The sequence below is a fragment of the Acanthaster planci genome, linkage group LG07, assembly GCF_054643075.1.
Source record: "Acanthaster planci isolate LZ-2023a linkage group LG07, COTS_SCS, whole genome shotgun sequence".
NCBI classification, from domain to species: Eukaryota; Metazoa; Echinodermata; class Asteroidea; order Valvatida; family Acanthasteridae; genus Acanthaster; species Acanthaster planci.
This window is the reverse complement of record NC_141783.1, coordinates 20,898,168-20,917,221: the sequence shown is the minus strand read 5'-3', so window position 1 is coordinate 20,917,221 and position 19,054 is coordinate 20,898,168. Positions and strand designations below refer to the sequence as shown.

Sequence of the window (19,054 nt, the reverse complement as noted above, 5' to 3'; positions counted from 1 at the left end):
TGTTCACCCACATGTACATGTACATGTTCACCCACATGTACATGTACATGTTCACCCACATGTACATGTACATGTTCACCCGCATGTACATGTACATGTTCACCCGCATGTACATGTACATGTTCACCCACATGTACATGTACATGTTCACCCACATGTACATGTACATGTTCACCCACATGTACATGTACATGTTCACCCACATGTACATGTACATGTTCACCCACATGTACATGTACATGTTCACCCACATGTACATGTACATGTTCACCCACATGTACATGTACATGTTCACCCACATGTACATGTACATGTTCACCCACATGTACATGTTCACCCACATGTACATGTACATGTAGTGCAAATGAGATGTTGTTACATTATGCATAGTATATTCACGTGCGTGTACATAACAGTACATGTAACATCTTGGAAACTGTCAAAATACAAGAATATTTCTGGCATAATATCCCTCCCTGTGCATCACTCAAATGCTGCCTTAAATGTACATGTATGACTATGGTAAGGGCATGGCACAGGGTCTGCGTACCTCGGTATGTGTGGCTAAATTTGCAGCCTCTGCTGTGATTGGAGGGATGTGTTTTTTTTTAAATCTCCCTATAAAGGCTGCATGGCACATGTGTCTTCAGCTTTTAATTGCCGTAGAACTTTGTTTTGTATGTTCAGAGAGATATGAGCATATTTGCCATAAAATGTGGATTTGTAAAGCTGAAAGGCTGATGCTGAAATCAGTTCATTTTTGTATTAAAAAATGAGGACATTTGTTTCCTTTAAAGTGCCTTTCCTTTGTTTTGTGTGTAAAATACATTTATCAGCAGAAAAAAATGTGTCTGCACAACAAATTCTTTCTTCAGGAAAGATGTTTACACAAGTTCAGTGTGGCATATCCTGCTATTTAAGGGAACAGATGGGTCAGTCTTTCTGAAATAATCACATCCTTCTTTACAATAAATATTAGATTGAAGAAGAAATACATGTAACCTTTGACCATTAATTTTTGGTTTCTCTACAGGGCTGGATGAATGAACTACCCATGACCTATGACCCTGACAATTATCACACCAGTCAGACACAGTCTGTTTTTGTTCGTTTGGATGGTTATTCCTTGCGACTGTCCCGACCTAAGCACAATATTTCACGCCGCGCAATGTTTAATGAGCCAACTATCCATAAGGTGGAGTTTGTGCACCAAAGGCATTATGACATGCGAGGCAGCAAGGTACTGTTCCGTTGGATCATTTTATTACAGACTTTGTTTGCTGTTTTTACTCTTATTTTGTTGCTAATACACCAGGACAAGAATGTCTTGTCTCCTTTTTAACTCGTATGACAAATATAAATCTGAATTTCTTCATAGAAGTATGATGTGACCTGGTTATCTTGTTGCATATTCAATAAGACTTTCATGAATATTCAAATATACTCATACATGGTGCTAGAAGGAGGAAAGACACACCCCTCTGATGCCAGAGTTGTATTCTGACTGACTTACCTATCAATAGAGAAAGAATAAAATATTGTTCATTATTAGTAATCCCATTATTAGTTATTTCAAAATACTTCACGTTAACTAAACATTTCCTATTTCTGTTATCCTTTAATGCATCTACCGCGGAAATGAAAAAAGAATTCTTAAACGAGTGTACATGACCTCCGTGTAACAAATAAGGAAATTTATGTGTGTTAACATGTAATCTGGTTAATATACAAAGTGCAATATAAACTTTGCTATATATATAGATATGTAGCTCAGTATGTTGCCATGGAACAACCAATCAGAATCAAGGATTTAAGTATGCTGGAAGAATACATAATTTTCTTGTTAATACATAAGAGTTGAACAGAATTGAGTTCAATACAAGTGCTGCCTTTGACAACAAAAGTTGTTTCAGTACTAGATTTAAGCATCCTTTTGTGATTTTTGTTTCAATGTTGTTGACCCTTTTTTGTTGAAGGTTTACCTTCTTCCGGATGGACTGGTAAAAAAACGTCTTTGGAGCAAGAAATATCCTATCTGTATTGAGCTTCCAAAAAAAATTGTCTGCGAGGAACGGAAGGAGTCACCTGACACCAACGATGACACAGATGCCAAGTCCATGGGCTTTGACTACATTAAGAAAGAGGAATGTGACGATCGTTTCCTGTTCCTCTTCACAAGGACAAGTCGCGACAAGGAGGAGTGGTATTGGAAGTTCGACACTGCTGCCAAGTTTGACAAACTGGAACGAGGCCGGCGCCCGATCCCTACCTTGAACAAAGACGTGTATCTGATTGGCGGGGAACTGACTAAGGAAGATGGGAGCCAGCATTCTGCCAGGGCTGACCCGGATGATATTGCTGCCAGAAAGGGTACTATTGACTTCTACCGTTTCATAGCCAAAGTCCTGCCCAAGGAGAAAGACCCCAAGGAAGCCGTAGTCTCGCAGGGGGTGAACGTGAAGGCAGGGAATGTGACCTATGCCAGCCCGGCCAGGCGCCAGCCAAAGCCAGAGGTTAACAGCCTTGGAGCTCCGCCAGTTGATTGGATCAATGCCCTTGTCGGCAGATTCTTCTGGGATTTCCTGAGAGAGGAGAGCTGGGCTGACTTGGTCAAGAAAAAACTGCAGAAAAAACTCAGCAAGCTAAAGGTAAAAAAATGAAAATGTTCTTCCCACAAAAGAAGATCTTCATTAAACCCGAAAGGTTACCTCTCAAATTTCGACTGAATGTGCCCAGCATCATAGCGTTTTTTTCCTATTTCATTGATTGGTATAGTGCTACAGTGTCTCTTGCCTACTGTTGTAGATTTTTAAAGCTGAGAGCAAAGGTATTAACCCTTACAGTCCCAAATCCTCCGATCTCAATGTGATTTTACATACACCCTAGGCGATTAGGGTTAATAAAGCCCAAAATAAGTACCTGGTAAAACATTTACCAGCACAGATAAACTCACTTTCTACTGTATTAAGGTGTGCCCTTTTTTTAACCACATTTTATCCTCTTTTTAAAATGTTTCAAACATTTTTCGGCGCCAGGTACCTTACTTCATTGAAGAGTTAAAAATCACAGACATTGACCTGGGGCTGAATGCTCCCCAACTACGCCGAGTTTCCAAACCCTATCTCGATGGCCGGGGTCTTTGGGTAGATATGGACATGGCATACGGAGGCTCCTGCATGCTCTCCATGACAACCAAGGTCAACCTCTGGAGACTAGGCAAGGGGGAGAAATACGACCGGGAAATGACTGAAATCTCCCCAGTCGAGAAAGAAACCAAAGAGAAAGAGAGGTGAGCTTGAAAGGTCTTGAAAATTAATTTGGAGATTGGTACTAAAGGATGGGTTGTTATCAGAGGATGCAGGACAATGCGCTTCATTCACAAGATGGCTATTTTGTATCTTGTGCCCTGCATCCCCTTTATTTATTGAACCGTCCTTAATTTGAAGTAGCCTGACTATTTCCCCTATATCCTCGCTTTAATTTTTTTAATTCGGAAAATAAGCTGGCATGGGTTTCATCCATTATGTGGAACTACCCATCCGAGCATAAGTATAGTTATCTATACTTTACCTTTACTGCATCATCTGAATTCCCACACTAATTATGTTTTTATAAAACTTATACAGGTTATTGCCTGTGTTTGATTCAAAATGGCTGATTCGAGAATAAGGCCAATTTCACTGAGGGGTGCATTCCACCAAATGGTTGTATTTCTGCACGTGAGCTCATTAATATTTTGTGATCCTAAGCGGTTTTTACAATAAGTTTTTACAAAGGAGGGATCATAGAAATATTTTTATAAACCCCAAATTTGGGACTGATAGTTTCCGGTTTGGGGTATTTCTTCCACAAAAAGCCCCCAGTTGCGGGCCTATTGTAAATAGAGGCGGGTGGCTACATTCAGAGGTGAGCGCATAGTTTTACTACTATTTGGGGTGTCTTCGGGAAAAGGCCAATTAAAAACATTTTTCGTAGCCACTCCCCATAAAATTGAAACGAAAAGTGATCTCCTGGCCATAATCTTGAATTTCCAGCAAAAAACAGAGGCCAACTTCTTCACGAGAGTATACAGGGGGCACTGTTTGGGCGATTTTGCACTGTTTTCTGTGGGCGCGTATTTGGTCTAGTGCAACTTGAGTGGCAGAGTACCTAATTGCATTGAAGACAGTGACTGAGGAAAAAACCTTGCATCCCTTCTTCCAAGTATCATGCTGTGTATGGAAGCTCTTAATGATTGCAGTGGATAGATCTGTTTTTGATACAAACTTGAAATCACTAAAATCAGCCATAGATCACCATCTTGTCGATTTCTGCATCCTCTCTTTGAATTTGAGAAACTGTTCTTATTTCTGCACCCAAAATTATTTGTACCTGTAATTGGTTTGGATGAACAGATTTGTCATTATGGAAATGTTATAAGGAAAATGAATATATGTATTTCCAATATTAGCTTTGTTTTATTTTTTTGCCATATGAAGGCTTAAGTATTTTTACCGATATTTTCACCTGAAATTTTATATTTCCATGCCCGAGTGGAATCCTTGATAAATTTTCTTCAGTAAGCCACAGTTTCAGGTTAAAAGTCAGAATTCTGATTTTTTTGTATAAATTAATCCACCAATCTTAAAACAGACAGGCCAAAAGGCAGCAAGCCTCTCCGGAGATGAAGACAACTGGTTATGAATATGAAAAGCCCAGGTACATGTACTTGTACAGGTGCATCTTGTGTGCCAAACAAATTTCCCAGTTCTCCCAATCATGAGTGTATTGAATACAATCATTTCATACATGAACCTGAGCATTATAGCCATGCATGTAGCGTGAACATTCAAAACCCTTGGTGTTGTAGTTGGGTCAGTCACACGTACATGTTCACTCCCATGGCCTTGTGCACATTTACATATAGTTGAGAGTTAGTGCATGTGCACTCGATCACTTTACTGTGGATTTTGAGGCAGGCGACGTCGGATATCGTTCCGACACTTCTTTCCACAGACGGAGACCATAATTTATTTTTTACAAAATACAAACAAATAAAGTTCACGGAGATAATCTGATAACTAGAAATTGATCAAACAACATTAAACCACCATATTATAATGATAATCTGATAACTATAAATTGATCAAACAACATTAAACCACCATATTATAATGATAATCTGATAACTAGAAATTGATCAAACAACATTAAACCACCATATTATAATGATAATCTGATAACTATAAATTGATCAAACAACATTAAACCACCATATTATAATGATAATCTGATAACTATAAATTGATCAAACAACATTAAACCACCATATTATAATGATAATCTGATAACTATAAATTGATCAAACAACATTAAACCACCATATTATAATGATAATCTGATAACTATAAATTGATCAAACAACATTAAACCACCATATTATAATGATAATCTGATAACTAGAAATTGATCAAACGACATTAAACCACCATATTATAATGATAATCTGATAACTAGAAATTGATCAAACAACATTAAACCACCATATTATAATGAATCCAGTTGCACAAAATTTGAAAGAAATTCTAAAATAGTAATTTAACATAAAATAAACACAATCAGATTCGGAAGAAAATATGTCCAGGGTCCTTCCCATTTTAAAACAACTTCTGCAGTTTATCCAAACAAAGGAAATAAAGTGCCCTGTGTATTAAGACCCGATAAAAACAGCAGTAGTATTTTGTTAATGGACTGTTTTGCACAATAATCATTTGTCCGTAGTAGTGCAAGTATACATTTACGTGCATTGATGGAGTACAGGGGGTGTCACTCACTTAGCCCTATTTCCACTTCTCCCCATGCAACTACACCCCATGCCACTTTGCCCCATGCAACTACACCCCATGCCACTTTGCCCCATGCAACTACACCCCATGCCACTTTGCCCCATGCAACTACACCCCATACCACTTTGCCCCATGCAACTACACCCCATGCCACTTTGCACCATGCCACTTTGCCCCATGCCACTTTGCCCCATGCAACTACACCCCATGCCACTTTGCCCCATGCAACTACACCCCATACCACTTTGCCCCATGCAACTACACCCCATGCCACTTCTCCCCATGCAACTACACCCCATGCCACTTTGCCCCATGCAACTACACCCCATGCCACTTTGCCCCATGCCACTTTGCCCCATGCAACTACACCCCATGCCACTTTGCCCCATGCCACTTTGCCCCATGCAACTACACCCCATGCCACTTTGCCCCATGCCACTTTGCCCCATGCCACTTTGCCCCATGCAACTACACCCCACGCCACTTTGCCCCATGCAACTACACCCCATGCCACTTTGCCCCATGCAACTACACCCCATGCCACTTTGCCCCATGCAATTACACCCCATGCCACTTTGCCCCATGCCACTTCTCCCCATGCAACTACACCCCATGCCACTTCTCCCCATGCAACTACACCCCATGCCACTTTGCCCCATGCAACTACACCCCATGCCACTTTGCCCCATGCCACTTTGCCCCATGCAACTACACCCCATGCCACTTTGCCCCATGCAACTACACCCCATGCCACTTTGCCCCATGCAACTACACCCCATACCACTTTGCCCCATGCAACTACACCCCATACCACTTTGCCCCATGCAACTACACCCCATGCCACTTTGCCCCATCCCCATTCACCCCACCGATTATCGTTCATTTTGTTCTTTAGTAACAGAGGCATGGGCCTAAGTGCAACAAATATTAACCAAATAATGGTCGGAGAATCCAACTTGCAAGGGCTAAAACGAAGCTTTTGATTTCCCATGGAGGACGGATGGATTTCCCGACCGACCCTAATTTTTCGGCAAGAACCTAAATTTTTTATTGGCAACTTAGAAAAAACAAAATTAATAAATATAAGAACAGCAAATAAATAAATAAATAAATAATGGGTTTTTTTCTGTCATTACAGACACCTCAGAACAGCCCTTTTATTGTTATAATGTCTGTGTTTGCATGTGTTCCCAGTTACATTTGCAACATGTGAAAAGCATCTTCTGATGGTTTCACAAGTAGTCTTTGCGTTTTGCTGTTGCTGTGGTAAAAACACGTGCATAGCCCTGGTTTCCGCCTCGATGCACCTATGCAAAAGAATGCATGATGGAGTGCAGCAACCAGTCTATTCATCCTGCGAGGATCATACATGTACGTGACCTCACGCATTGAGAAAAAAATCGGTGTGCCAAGGTTTACCCCGGGCATCTGTCTGGATGCATCGACGATTACCAGAATGATGTGTACAGAATTGTGTAGGCCTATCGCTTTGAAATAAACTTGAAAAGGATGAGAAATAAACCCAATGCTAGTCCAACCATACAGTATGTATTATTCAATTCACCATGGACAATGTAGTGGATACTAATTTAGTGAATGCTGTAGAGTTTTCTAGAAAGATGTATCCATGCCATTTGTGGAACTCCTCTTTTGACCATTCTTTGAAGAGGCTTGTGCTTGTAGCACCCTCAAGCATTAACTAAGTGGAAGGGATGAACATATGTGGTTACAAGACCAGAAACCAGACCATCTGAATACACGGTCATGTAGCTTGTGTGTTCAATGTGTAACCTTATTCTTCATTAAACAGCTATTTGACTACATTTCCATGCTTTGATATGTGATCAGTCTAGTATTTAGTGTGCCCTCCTTTATTTCTTATTACTTACACAGGTTTTTTTCACCCGTGCTGCCTTACACACAAAATGTCATACAAGACCTGCCTTTGCAAAAAATTTCATTCAAATGGGCATACAGCACTACACTGATGTTATGCACCACTTTTGTAAGACCAAGTAATCATTCAAGGAGGCAATATAATACCGGCCCATTGAGAGAAGTACCAATGAAATTCCAGGTGGTCTTAAACTTTGGCAAATGACTGTAATAGGCTGAGGCCATCTCAACATCTGTAGTCTGGCCTTGAATTGGCGTCTTGAATTGTAGCGGTTGCCATAAACTTGGCTCTATTTGTAGCCTAATAGGCTACTTGTACTTTATTTGTCAAGTTTCCACGTCTGTGTAGATGTGGCAGAGAAGGGCCTATGCCTGGACATGTACAGAAACATGACTGCTACATACATCACACATCACTGAACAATGACATGAGAGCTAGTCTGAAACCCTAACTTTGAATTTGAGGTATTTGTGCTGGGTAAAGATTACTGCCTATCATCAGTTATATTATTCATGTATGTGCAGGCAAAACAAGTGTTATTGGTACAGAGTTTTCATGCCTTCATTCATTCGTTTATAATTATTAGTCCATGTAAAAGACATTTACTTTCCACTGGTATATTACAACAATCAAAGACTGAAAACTTACAGAATGCAATGTTTTAAAGGCACAATTGGTAAAACTAGTCACAAACTGACACAATACACCTCAACCTCAAAAAGACTGAAAAATCACAGTATGTCATAAATTATGATTACAATTTTGTGTGGGTAGAGGGGCTTATGGTACATAAAAAATAAACACTGACAGTTTATTTGTATATCACACCTGTGTGTTTTAACATAAACATTCCATAGCTGTCAAGTCATGTTCACAAGAGCAATTTGATGCACTTCTAAGTCACTTTTAAACGCAATAAGTCACTTAAAGCAATTTTGCTGGAATTCGTTAGTGGATTTTATGGAGGCTTTTGATGTTTTAGTAGGAAAATTATGGTTCAGTTCAGGATGGAATCAACAGCTTCTAAAAGTCTTGGGATTGCTTTTTTTAAAAGCCTTGTTTAGTTTTTGAAGTTTTGTAATTAAAAGTGGCTCAGTTCAAGTTGGGTTTACTCCCCCAGCCCTTTTGATACATGAATAGTCACATGTAAATTGCAATGTTGCTTGGATATCACATAAAATCCATTCCCAATATTATGCTGCTGAGTGTCATTCATTACACAAGCAAAAACCATCATGGACAGTGTCATTCATTACACAAGCAAAAACCATCATGGACAGTGTCATTCATTACACAAGCAAAAACCATCATGGACAGTGTCATTCATTACTCAAGCAAAAACCATCATGGACAGTGTCATTCATTACTCAAGCAAAAACCATCATGGACAATGTTTCTGTTTACTTTGTTCTTTGTTTCATTTTGCTGTGTTTTTTTTTGGGGGGGAGGTAGCCACCGGTATTTTAAGTAAAAGAAAATACATAGTGTATCCCAGCTGATCAAAAGCCAGATGATCTTGGTGCTGTCATTTTGAAACTTTGTTTTTAGCTTTACTTCACCCATATCCCTCCTTCAGAATTCACCCACAGGTTTTGGTAGGTGAAACACTGTCAGAATTATTTTGCATGGGACTTGATGATGCCTCATGAAAGTCATTTAGAAGAATGTTCGTCAGTGCTCTGCACAGCGGATGATTTGGCAAGGTTTCAGGCGAACTCTCAGTATACATGTATGCCAAATCCCATGGTAGCTGCAACAAGCTCATTTGTATAATTTTGTATTTAGTAGTATTCAAGCACAGAAACAGACTGGATAACAGGTCACAAATTAGTGTCAGAAAGAAACTAGGGCTTGTTCATGTATGCTGTTATTCACATTCCTGGTATACCTTCATCAATGATGGTGTACATACATCTTCATCGGCATCTTCATCAAGTTGACTGATACTGGAATACAACAAAGACACCCCACTCATAAGGCAAACATCATGTACTGTGCTATTGAATGCGGCACTGTACAGCAATTTTATCAACAGAAGCTGTGACAACATGATGAATGATTATTTCCACACATCACCACGTGCACAACAGGTTTCTACACCATATGTTTGTAAACAGTCTGATATTTCTGACAGCTGCTCAAGATTAACTTAATACCCTTTAACTCACCTCGCATTAAAGTCATCTTGTGTGATTTACCACATCTGCCGACCATCTTTTAACAGGACTCCGTCCCTGGCAGCATTGGACAGTGAAGAGGAAGACAGTGCTGAATCTTCGGATGAGGAAACGGATGAGACTTTTGTCTCCCCGGAATCCACCACACCGAGTGCCGAAGCTGAACCGTGAGTTAAACAAACAAGAAGTTCACCTGATCCTCCATGTTTGCTTTGTGCCTGAAGGTTTGGGGGTGCTGTTTGACTGCCCAGGAAAGTAGTGGTCAATCAGGACATATCCAAATGGTATCTCCAGGAATATCTTTGTGTTTTTTAATGAGAGATGAATTTCTGAAGTGAAATTTCATAGAATCTTTGAGTTAGTTTCGTCTAATTTATACTACACTGCTTCTTATTGTCCTCTTTGGCCAAAAATCTTCAGTTTAGGGTTTATTCTGCCTTTGTGTTTCAGATCCAAAAGCACAGGCAAGCTGATGCGCATTGTCAACAAAATCGCCAGCTCCAAGTATTTTCAAAGTGCTACCCAAAACAAGTATATCAAGAGAGCCATGGACGAGGTGTCCAATACACCAGTCGAACTCACAGTCGAAGTCAAACGACTTGCAGGACCACTGTGTGTAAACATTCCACCACCACCAACAGATAGATTCTGGTACTGTTCTGTGTGTAATACATTACATCTTACCGACAGATTTTGTAACTTGGTTGGCTGTGAGCTAGCCACATGGCATTTTCCATTTATGCACCGAAGAGCGGCTTTCATGACGAAGATACATGTACCTATTAATTCATACTGGTACGATATTATGTCTAAACCTCACTCCAATTATTTTTTTAACTTAAAAAGTTGGTCGTACTCCTTGCTCTCGTTTCTCTCTGGTGCATTTTTGGCTTGTTTGTGAGTGAATAATCCTTTTAAGCTGTAATCTGTGTCCTTCAGCACCAAAAAGTGAACAGAATACACGTTATTGCGTGAATTGTCTGTACTATAGAAAATGTGCATTTGTGGAGAACATTTAAAAGAACTCTTTTGCTACATGTATCTTGCTGTGCATTTTCATTAATACCATACCAAACCAATATACGCGTATCAACTAAAGCACTACATGTACAGGTATACAGCACAAAATACAGTACAGGGGACCCAAAAGTTACCATCATGTTATTAACAGAGTTTCCTTGATGGTTTGACATTTTGCCTGGAGTACTCCACAATCTGTTCTTTATACATGTATTTAACGTCATGGGGGCTTTAAATTTATTGGGACCAATTAAATCAACACTCTTACATTCCAATTACAGCCTGTATGCCTATTGACAAGTATAAAATGTTTGGGGTGGCAGGAATATATAACCATAGGGGAAACACTGCTGACTTGAGTAGCCCCTTTTACTCTGTTTAAACCAAGCAGAATCTGTGTAAGAAGTGTCATAAACAAATAGTGACTTCTTTGTCGCATGGTTTAGTAAAACAAGCTTCCATTGGTTATATATCAATTTTCCCTCAGTAGAAATAGAAAGCTTTATGGATCACATTAGAAGCTAGTTGCTAGTACACAAGTGGAAGTGATCTTCATTCTTCATTTGTATACTGTGCATAGTAGAAAAGGGTTGATGATCCTTACCAAATGAGCATGAGACTTGTACTTTGCTCATGTGAAGGTAATTCTCATACTTAACAATCCAAATCAACCTTAACCCTTGAGGTGTAGTGTAAAGTACATAGAATCTTGTGAGATCGGGCATGACTAAGGTTATACTTCAAAATTTAAGGGTTTCTTTCTGCCTTTGTTGTTCTAGTCAGCCAATTCAAGTTCTGTTGAAACTAGTGCAAGGGCAGCCTTCAAACTCTTTTTCACTGTAGTCACGCTTGGCCATAGGGACCTTGTTTTTGTTGTCAGTGACATTGTCCAACAAGTACAATTGATTGATCTGTTACTGTGTATTTTGTTTCTCAGGTACGGCTTCCGAGGCAAACCTTCCCTTTGGCTGTCAGCAAAGCCAAAGCTAGGGACCAGACAATTCAATTTCACTCACATCACGGACTACATCGAGAGGAAACTAGAGACAGAATTCCAGGTATGAGGAAAACTTCTAACAAGATGGTCAGAAATCTACTGAGTCATTCAGAAATTTCCTTCAAGCTACTATGGTTGTAAAGCATCCATTATTTTTTCTCTCCTTAAAATGCAGAAAGTTTTTGTTCTACCCAACATGGATGATGTTCCTTTGCCAATCATGATGACCAGCAAAGAGTTAGAGAAGACTCTTTTCAAGGCATCGAAGGACAAGACTGATGCCGATTGAAAGTTCCAGTCATTGTTTCTCTCTCTTGACTCATTCAGGAGACCATCGTAGGGCTGGTGCAATAATAGTAAGTAATGGGAAATCATTGGTGATAATTACATTTACAGTACTTTCACATAGGAAACATTTCTGCAACACTGTCGTATCCCAGGGTCCCAGAAAATGAGGCTGGCGACTGTTGCTTCACTAAACGACTAACGATATTGACTAGCTTTGTCATGATCCGGGGAACCAGCTGGAGATATGGTTAGAGTAAAAACAAAAAGTAGACTGGTCACAGTTGTCTTCATTCAGGATCAATGCTTGTGGTGCCACAGGAATCCAGCCTGGCATTTCATGGAGACATCCTTTTTGTTTTATCCTGTACAATTTTTTGATCTTTTCACACCACTGTATTGAAAATATACACAAAATTGTTATTCTGCGGTAAATATGAGAAAAATAAATGAAATAATGTATGAACTGGGTGTCCAGTTTGGATAGGAATCACCAGTAAATCAGGACACTAAGTATTGTGTTCCTTTAATAAAAGCAGTGCAAAGGAACTACTTTTATGGTTTATACTAGAACATTATGCAGCTAAATCAATTCATGCATCGTTCTTATGCTGTTTTAATTTCAATTACTTCGTTTAAGTCAACATAGTATAATAGGCAGTTAAATCACAACAGATTAAGGCACATTACTTGGCTTCAAATTGGATCTGTATATCATTGCAAGTGCCATAAAAGCGATAAAGATATTTTTCCAGAAAAAGAGTGGCCTTTTTTGCTACTTAAAAGAGTGTATTTCCTTTCAATTTCACTGTTTCATGAAATGCTTTCTTACATCAGTCCTGCTGACACGAGTCTCATGTGGTCATCACCAAGTTAAAAGTTTAATAACCCAAAACAGTAACAAATCACACCCCCATTCATGCACTCGCAACATAATTAATCTTATGATCTGTTTGTCAGGTAAAAATACTTTGACCTCTGTAGAAAGAAACACCTTCCCACGGTTGATTCTCCATGAACTTTGTAAAGAAAGGTTGCTGGATTTTTAAAGATTTCATTGAAAAGATGTCATTTTAAAGAAAGTATACACCCTGTAAGGAAGGGACAGAGACAAGATGACTTAAATTTAAGGAGCATATGCTCAGAGAATGGTGATATAGGAGGTTTTGCTGGGAGAATTGTGTGTTTCTTTTGTTTCAACAACTCAAAGAGCCGGGTTATTTGGATCCATCTTACAGTGGGGCGGGGGATTTAAACCCCCTCTAAAACCCTGGCTGCGCCAGATTCAATTTTTTGTACCTTTGCATGCATGTAAAGACACTCCTTATCATTACAAATGTGAAGTTTAAATTCAATCAGACATATGGTTTTGTTGTGACGGACATCTGAAGTATAAGGCAACAAGCATGCCAGCCTGGCGCACTGCCCCCCTCTAAAACCTTGGCTGCGCCAGACTCAGTTTTTTGTACCTTTGCATGCATGTAAAGACGCTCCTTATCATTACAAATGTGAAGTTTAAATTCAATCAGACATATGGTTTTGTTGTAATGGACATCTGAAGTTTCAAGGCAACAAGTATGCCAGCCTGGCGCACTGCCCCCCTCTAAAACCCTGGCTGCGCCAGATTCAATTTTTTGTACCTTTGCATGCATGTAAAGACGCTCCTTATCATTACAAATGTGAGGTTTGATTTCAATCAGACGTATGGTTTTGTTGTGACGGACATCTGAAGTTCAAGGCAACAAGCATGCCAGCCTGGTGCACTGAGCACCAAAGTGGAAAAAGTACACATTTTGGGCTGACCTTCTTCAGAAAGATGTGCACTGTGCAAAAATGGTATGTTTGATCTTACAATATCGTTGTCATAATGACTGCAAAGAGTTAGTCCAAAACTCGGCTATACTGGAAAAATGTTGTAGAGGGGCAGATCCGCCCCCCCGGTCCATTTCATTAATGTGCTTAGTTAAGAAGTTTGGGGGGCCGTGATATAATCAATGTTATTTTGTTACATTACATCATGTGTAGCCTACACTCAGCTAGATATTATCAGGTAAATGTATAAATCCTTTTAGCATGGGATATTTCTGTTTGATGCTGATAAGAATCTCTGCTGTAAAACATTCCTGATTTCACTTCTATCAAGGAAAAGATTATCCTGTTCACTCTCAAAACTTACAATACTCTGAGTAGTCTTTCTCCAAGCTCTAGTTGAATTATTTAAGTGAGATATTTTGCTAGCATTGGATTTGCAAAAGCTCATGCACACTTTCTGTTTCAGTCTCAAGTTGTGTTGAAAGAGATTTCTTTGATTATTTTCTGAAATTTCATTTGATTAATGTTCATTTCATGGAAATTATTCATATACATATATGTTGTAGTATATAGTAACATTACCTTGTTTGCATTTAGTCGATTGTTTTTTAATGATTTTTATATCCTAATACCATGACACTATTCTTTACATTCTGTGTCCAAATCCTGATCCATGATGTGAGAAAAACTATTTTGAAAGTTATTTGATGTGCAATATACAGAAATAGAAAATAGACACTTGATGTCAAATGATCTCAGTAACTATAAACCAATCTATATTTGACTCAGTGTTGTATTTGAGCCCATGAGGTGTCCCTATAAGTCCATCACAAGTCTATCAGTCTTAAGCCAATTCACAAGCTATTCAAATGAGCTGTGACAAAAGCATTCCTTTGTCCTTCACCCTGACCTTGTGAAGGGACTTGTGATGGACTGAAATACAACACTGGTTTGACCAACAGCCAAAATGCTTAGGATTATATTTGAATGGTCATGCCTTGATAGAGCATCAGCTAAATTATGTAAAAAGGAATTTGGCAAAATAAGATGTTAATTTAGGATGATTTATACACTGACATCAACAGATAGTTGGAGGAAATGAAGAAAATAGTTGGACACTTTCTGGATAGGTGAAAGTGCATGTTAATGTCATGATTAAGAAATCCGCTGTCATAAATTTTAAGTCATTTTTCCTGCTCTTAATAATAATAATAATGAATTAATTTAAAAACCGCTTTCCATGCCAATGACATCACAAAGCGCTGTACATTAAAAATTCAGAAAGTAATGTGTCCTGATCCACCTGTGTTAGTTTCCAGGACGTTGTTTCGTATAAACTATATTTTGGACGTTGCACTTATATTGATTTTCATTAAGGACTCAATGAATATTCAGCTCAGTATGGGAAGTGAAGTTATAATTTACCTGAAAAATTATGCACCAAGTTGATTTCTTGCCAATTAAGAACCCAATTGTTGACCTTCTTGTGATAAATAAAACAAAGATAAACATCTTACATGCATTTACTTCTAATGTTACGCTAACTCTGGCAAATTTTTAACAATACCAAAAAGAAAAAGTCACATCATTTAAGTAACTACATGTAACTTGGACCTTTGAAATGGAACACTTGAAATACTGATTTTAGTCATCCAGAGAAGAAATGAATTCCGATTGTTTCAAATTAAAGGCTTCATGCATGCTGGCGCATTTTCCAATGACAAATGTGTGCTCTTGTCACCTTTGTTCTTTTGTTAACTTTTGTTTTTACAGTTCTTTGTGTAGGCCCTATCTCTCCAGGGTTTAAAAAATCGGCCCAGTGATTATGGGTACTCGTTTTTAGACTGGGTGTGTGTGAATCGCCTGGAACCACATAGGGCACTGAGGAGTTCAGTCCTCAGACACTAGATACGATGTCACTGCATTGAAATAAGGGTATGCCTTGTTCCATACAATTGTCAAGGTTTACGGTTAGCGATCTTTCCCCAATACCGAACTGTTGGCGCAAAGCGCAGAGGGTCATGGCAGGTTAAAGGTCACGAGACACAGCGGTGGGCCCGGCAGTAGTACATACAGTTGTGCTCAGAATGATTCATACCCTTTGGAAAATAACATAATTTTCTAAATTCTTCATTTGTAAAAGCTATTATGTTGGTACTTCCACTAAATCTGTTGTCTACTTCTGGTAATACACAAACCCACGTGTGTGTTGGCTAAACTTCTTTTGCATGATAATATATACGGCCCGGGTTTCTTTTTTTGCTGCTTGTCAAATCATTCATACCCCAGACAAAAACCCAAGAAAAAAATTCATTTATACTGCTTATTTTCACTTTCTATGGCTGCAAGAATCTTTGGCGTGAAGCTATTTCAAGATGTTCCAACAGAATAAATACCTTCTGATGACTTTGTGTTTAAGATTTTGATGAAATGCCATCTCCCCCAAAGATTATAAAAAGAAGAAAAGTTTTCAGATCATTCTCAGTTACTCGTCACCATGGCCAAGAAGAAGGAGCTCGGTGAGGATATATGCCAACGTATCGTGAATGCCCGTAAAGAACGCAAAGGCTTGCCCATAAAGAACGCAAAGGCTACAAGGCACTTTCCAAGCAATATGGGGTCCCTGTTTCAACAGTTCAGAATATCGCCATCAGGGAGCATGAGAGGTTCAACACATTGAAAAACCTCAATGGGCGTGGCAGGAAGTGCAAAATATCTTTTAGACTCGCCAGAAAAATCAACCCACGGATCAGAATCAAGGCCCAAATTGATACCCTTGAAAAGGCAGAGATGAAGGTGTCACGGGCAACCATCCAGCGAGTACTGCATAAAGGAGGTCTCCACGGACACAGGCCCAGGAAGACACCACTACTCAGGAAGAAACACAAAGAGGTTCGTCTGGCATTTGCTAGAGCACATCTGTCATCTGAACCAAGATCCTACCTTTTGGTCATCAGTCTGTGTGCTGATGAGCCAGATGGAGTTGTTTGGCCCCATGGATATTGCCTGTGTCTGGCGGAAGCAAGGGGAAGCGTACACAAGCCGAAGAACACAGTCCCAACCATAAAGCATGGTGGTGGCAACATAATGCTATGGGGTTGCTTCTCGGCTAGTGGCAGCAGGAACCTCATTAGGAAGAGGATTATATCAAGATCCTTGATAACAATGTGAAAGTATCTGCTGGGAAACTCCAGCTTGGACCTGATTGTACGTACCAGCAGGGCAATGACTCGTACACCGCCAAGGTAGTAAAGCAGTGATTCAAGGACAATGGTGTCCATGTACTGGAATGGCCAAGTCAAAATCCTGACCTAAATACAAGGGAGAATCTGTGGAGGGAGCTGAAGACCAGAGTGATGGCCAGGACCATCAAACCTGACCAAACTGGAGGCTTTTACCAATAAAGAGTGGGCCAACATTCCATAGGAGACATGCAAAAAGCTTCTGGACACTCATAGGAACCCTCTTGAGGTAGTCATCAAAAACAAAGGTCACATTAATGACTAATAAGAAGAGACTTAGGACTATGTAAACCTGATAATTTTGACCAGGAGCAAAAAGGAAACCGGGCCGTATCTATTATTATGCGAATGAAGTTTAGCCGACACACATGTGGTTTGTGTATTGTAACAAATAGACAAACGATGTAGTCAGTGGACGTACCAACATAACAGCTTTTACACATGAAGAATTTAGAAAATTATGTTATTTTCCAAAGGTTATGAGTAGTTTTGAGCACAACTGTATATATATATATTAGTGGGCTGTGATGAAAATCCACTCTCAAAGTCTTTCAGCTCATCTGCGTCAGTTGGGGTGTAATTTCCACTGTGATATAGGAACCTGTCCAGCTCAGGATCAACTTTGGGCAATGCCCTCCTGCATCATGCAGTGGAGCCCCAACTCCTCTGTTGTTCCAACGACCCGCCAAAATGTCTGCCATAGTGCTTCGTTTGAAACCTCATTTGCAGCCTTGTGGCCAAGCTGTAATTTGTCTCATAGGGCTTGAACACATAATATCTCCAGAACATACTCAGTTGGATTCAATTGTACCCATGGAGCAGAGATAATCAGCCTTCAAAGTTCGTGTCGCAACACCATTGTACGTATTGTGGCGAATGCAACTGACACCTCTTGTGGTGGACCCAGTAACCGGCCGGATCAGGGATGGAATTGACCTGGCCCAACCCCACAAATATATTTATTAACCTTGAGCAAGGATGAGCGGCTACCCTGACACAAGGAGGGATATCAGTTAACGAACGGCCGACTAAGCCTAGGGGCAGTTCGTTGGGGGAAGTTTACCACCAATTAGGAAAGACTGGATTTATCTGGCAATACAGTAATGAAACACAGGGAAACCTAAATAAACCTCACAGTGACACAGGATTTCCAAGGACAATAATCAAGTATTTGATTTATTGCAATAAAAATCAATAAGGTATATAAATCACACAAGGTTTATGTACCCAATACACCTCACATGGCAATACAATATGCCTCACGTGGTTAACTAACCACCCCACTAACTTAAACACAGCTAGCCTACAACCCAAGGGTTACCTCACTAAATAGTGATAGCCCTCACACAAATAACACAGAGTGTCATGCAAAACAGGGTCGATCTAACGAAAGGAAAATTACCCTCACAGTGATCTGAGTACATCAAGTAAACCTGAAGGCTAGCTAGCACAATGACAAGATTGCCTTCCAGTCGTCACCCCACTATCAGTGCTTACAGACGACAAGCAATCCAACAGCAAAGACCACTAGCTCCCAGCCTAGGTTCACAACACTCAGCTCTATCACTAAAGTAATCTAGACCCAATACGGTTCGCTACTACACCTACCAGTTATAGTCACTACACGCAGTGCCCCTGGTGCAGCGTCCACACTATACCTCGCACAGTCACAGCACAGAACGGTAGACAGCGTCCTCCACGATCCTGCCACTCTGCGACCCAGCAGCGAAACCCACCAACTGATTGTGCGCGCTATAAGCACGCCGCAAGCGCCCAGACCTAGTGCTCTACGCGACACC

The 19,054-nt window shown here is 39.9% G+C and overlaps 1 protein-coding gene across 5 annotated transcripts in view; it reads left to right on the top strand.

Moving 5' to 3' along the window:
* The window catches only part of LOC110988822 (testis-expressed protein 2-like), a 42,854-nt gene extending 27,116 nt beyond the window's left edge, over positions 1-15,738 (top strand). For 4 of the 5 annotated variants that reach the window (XM_022252699.2, XM_022252700.2, XM_087139070.1 and 1 more), the window contains 8 exons: positions 1,034-1,240; positions 1,977-2,648; positions 3,036-3,289; positions 4,633-4,698; positions 9,947-10,066; positions 10,350-10,550; positions 11,857-11,977; positions 12,092-15,738. In XM_022252699.2, the coding sequence (XP_022108391.2) occupies positions 1,034-1,240; positions 1,977-2,648; positions 3,036-3,289; positions 4,633-4,698; positions 9,947-10,066; positions 10,350-10,550; positions 11,857-11,977; positions 12,092-12,205 (1,755 nt within the window). In that variant the 3' untranslated portion in view covers positions 12,206-15,738. The remainder of the gene's footprint in view (positions 1-1,033; positions 1,241-1,976; positions 2,649-3,035; positions 3,290-4,632; positions 4,699-9,946; positions 10,067-10,349; positions 10,551-11,856; positions 11,978-12,091) is intronic. The other variant, XM_022252701.2, reaches the window with a different exon arrangement.
* The last annotated feature ends 3,316 nt before the right edge of the window (positions 15,739-19,054 follow it).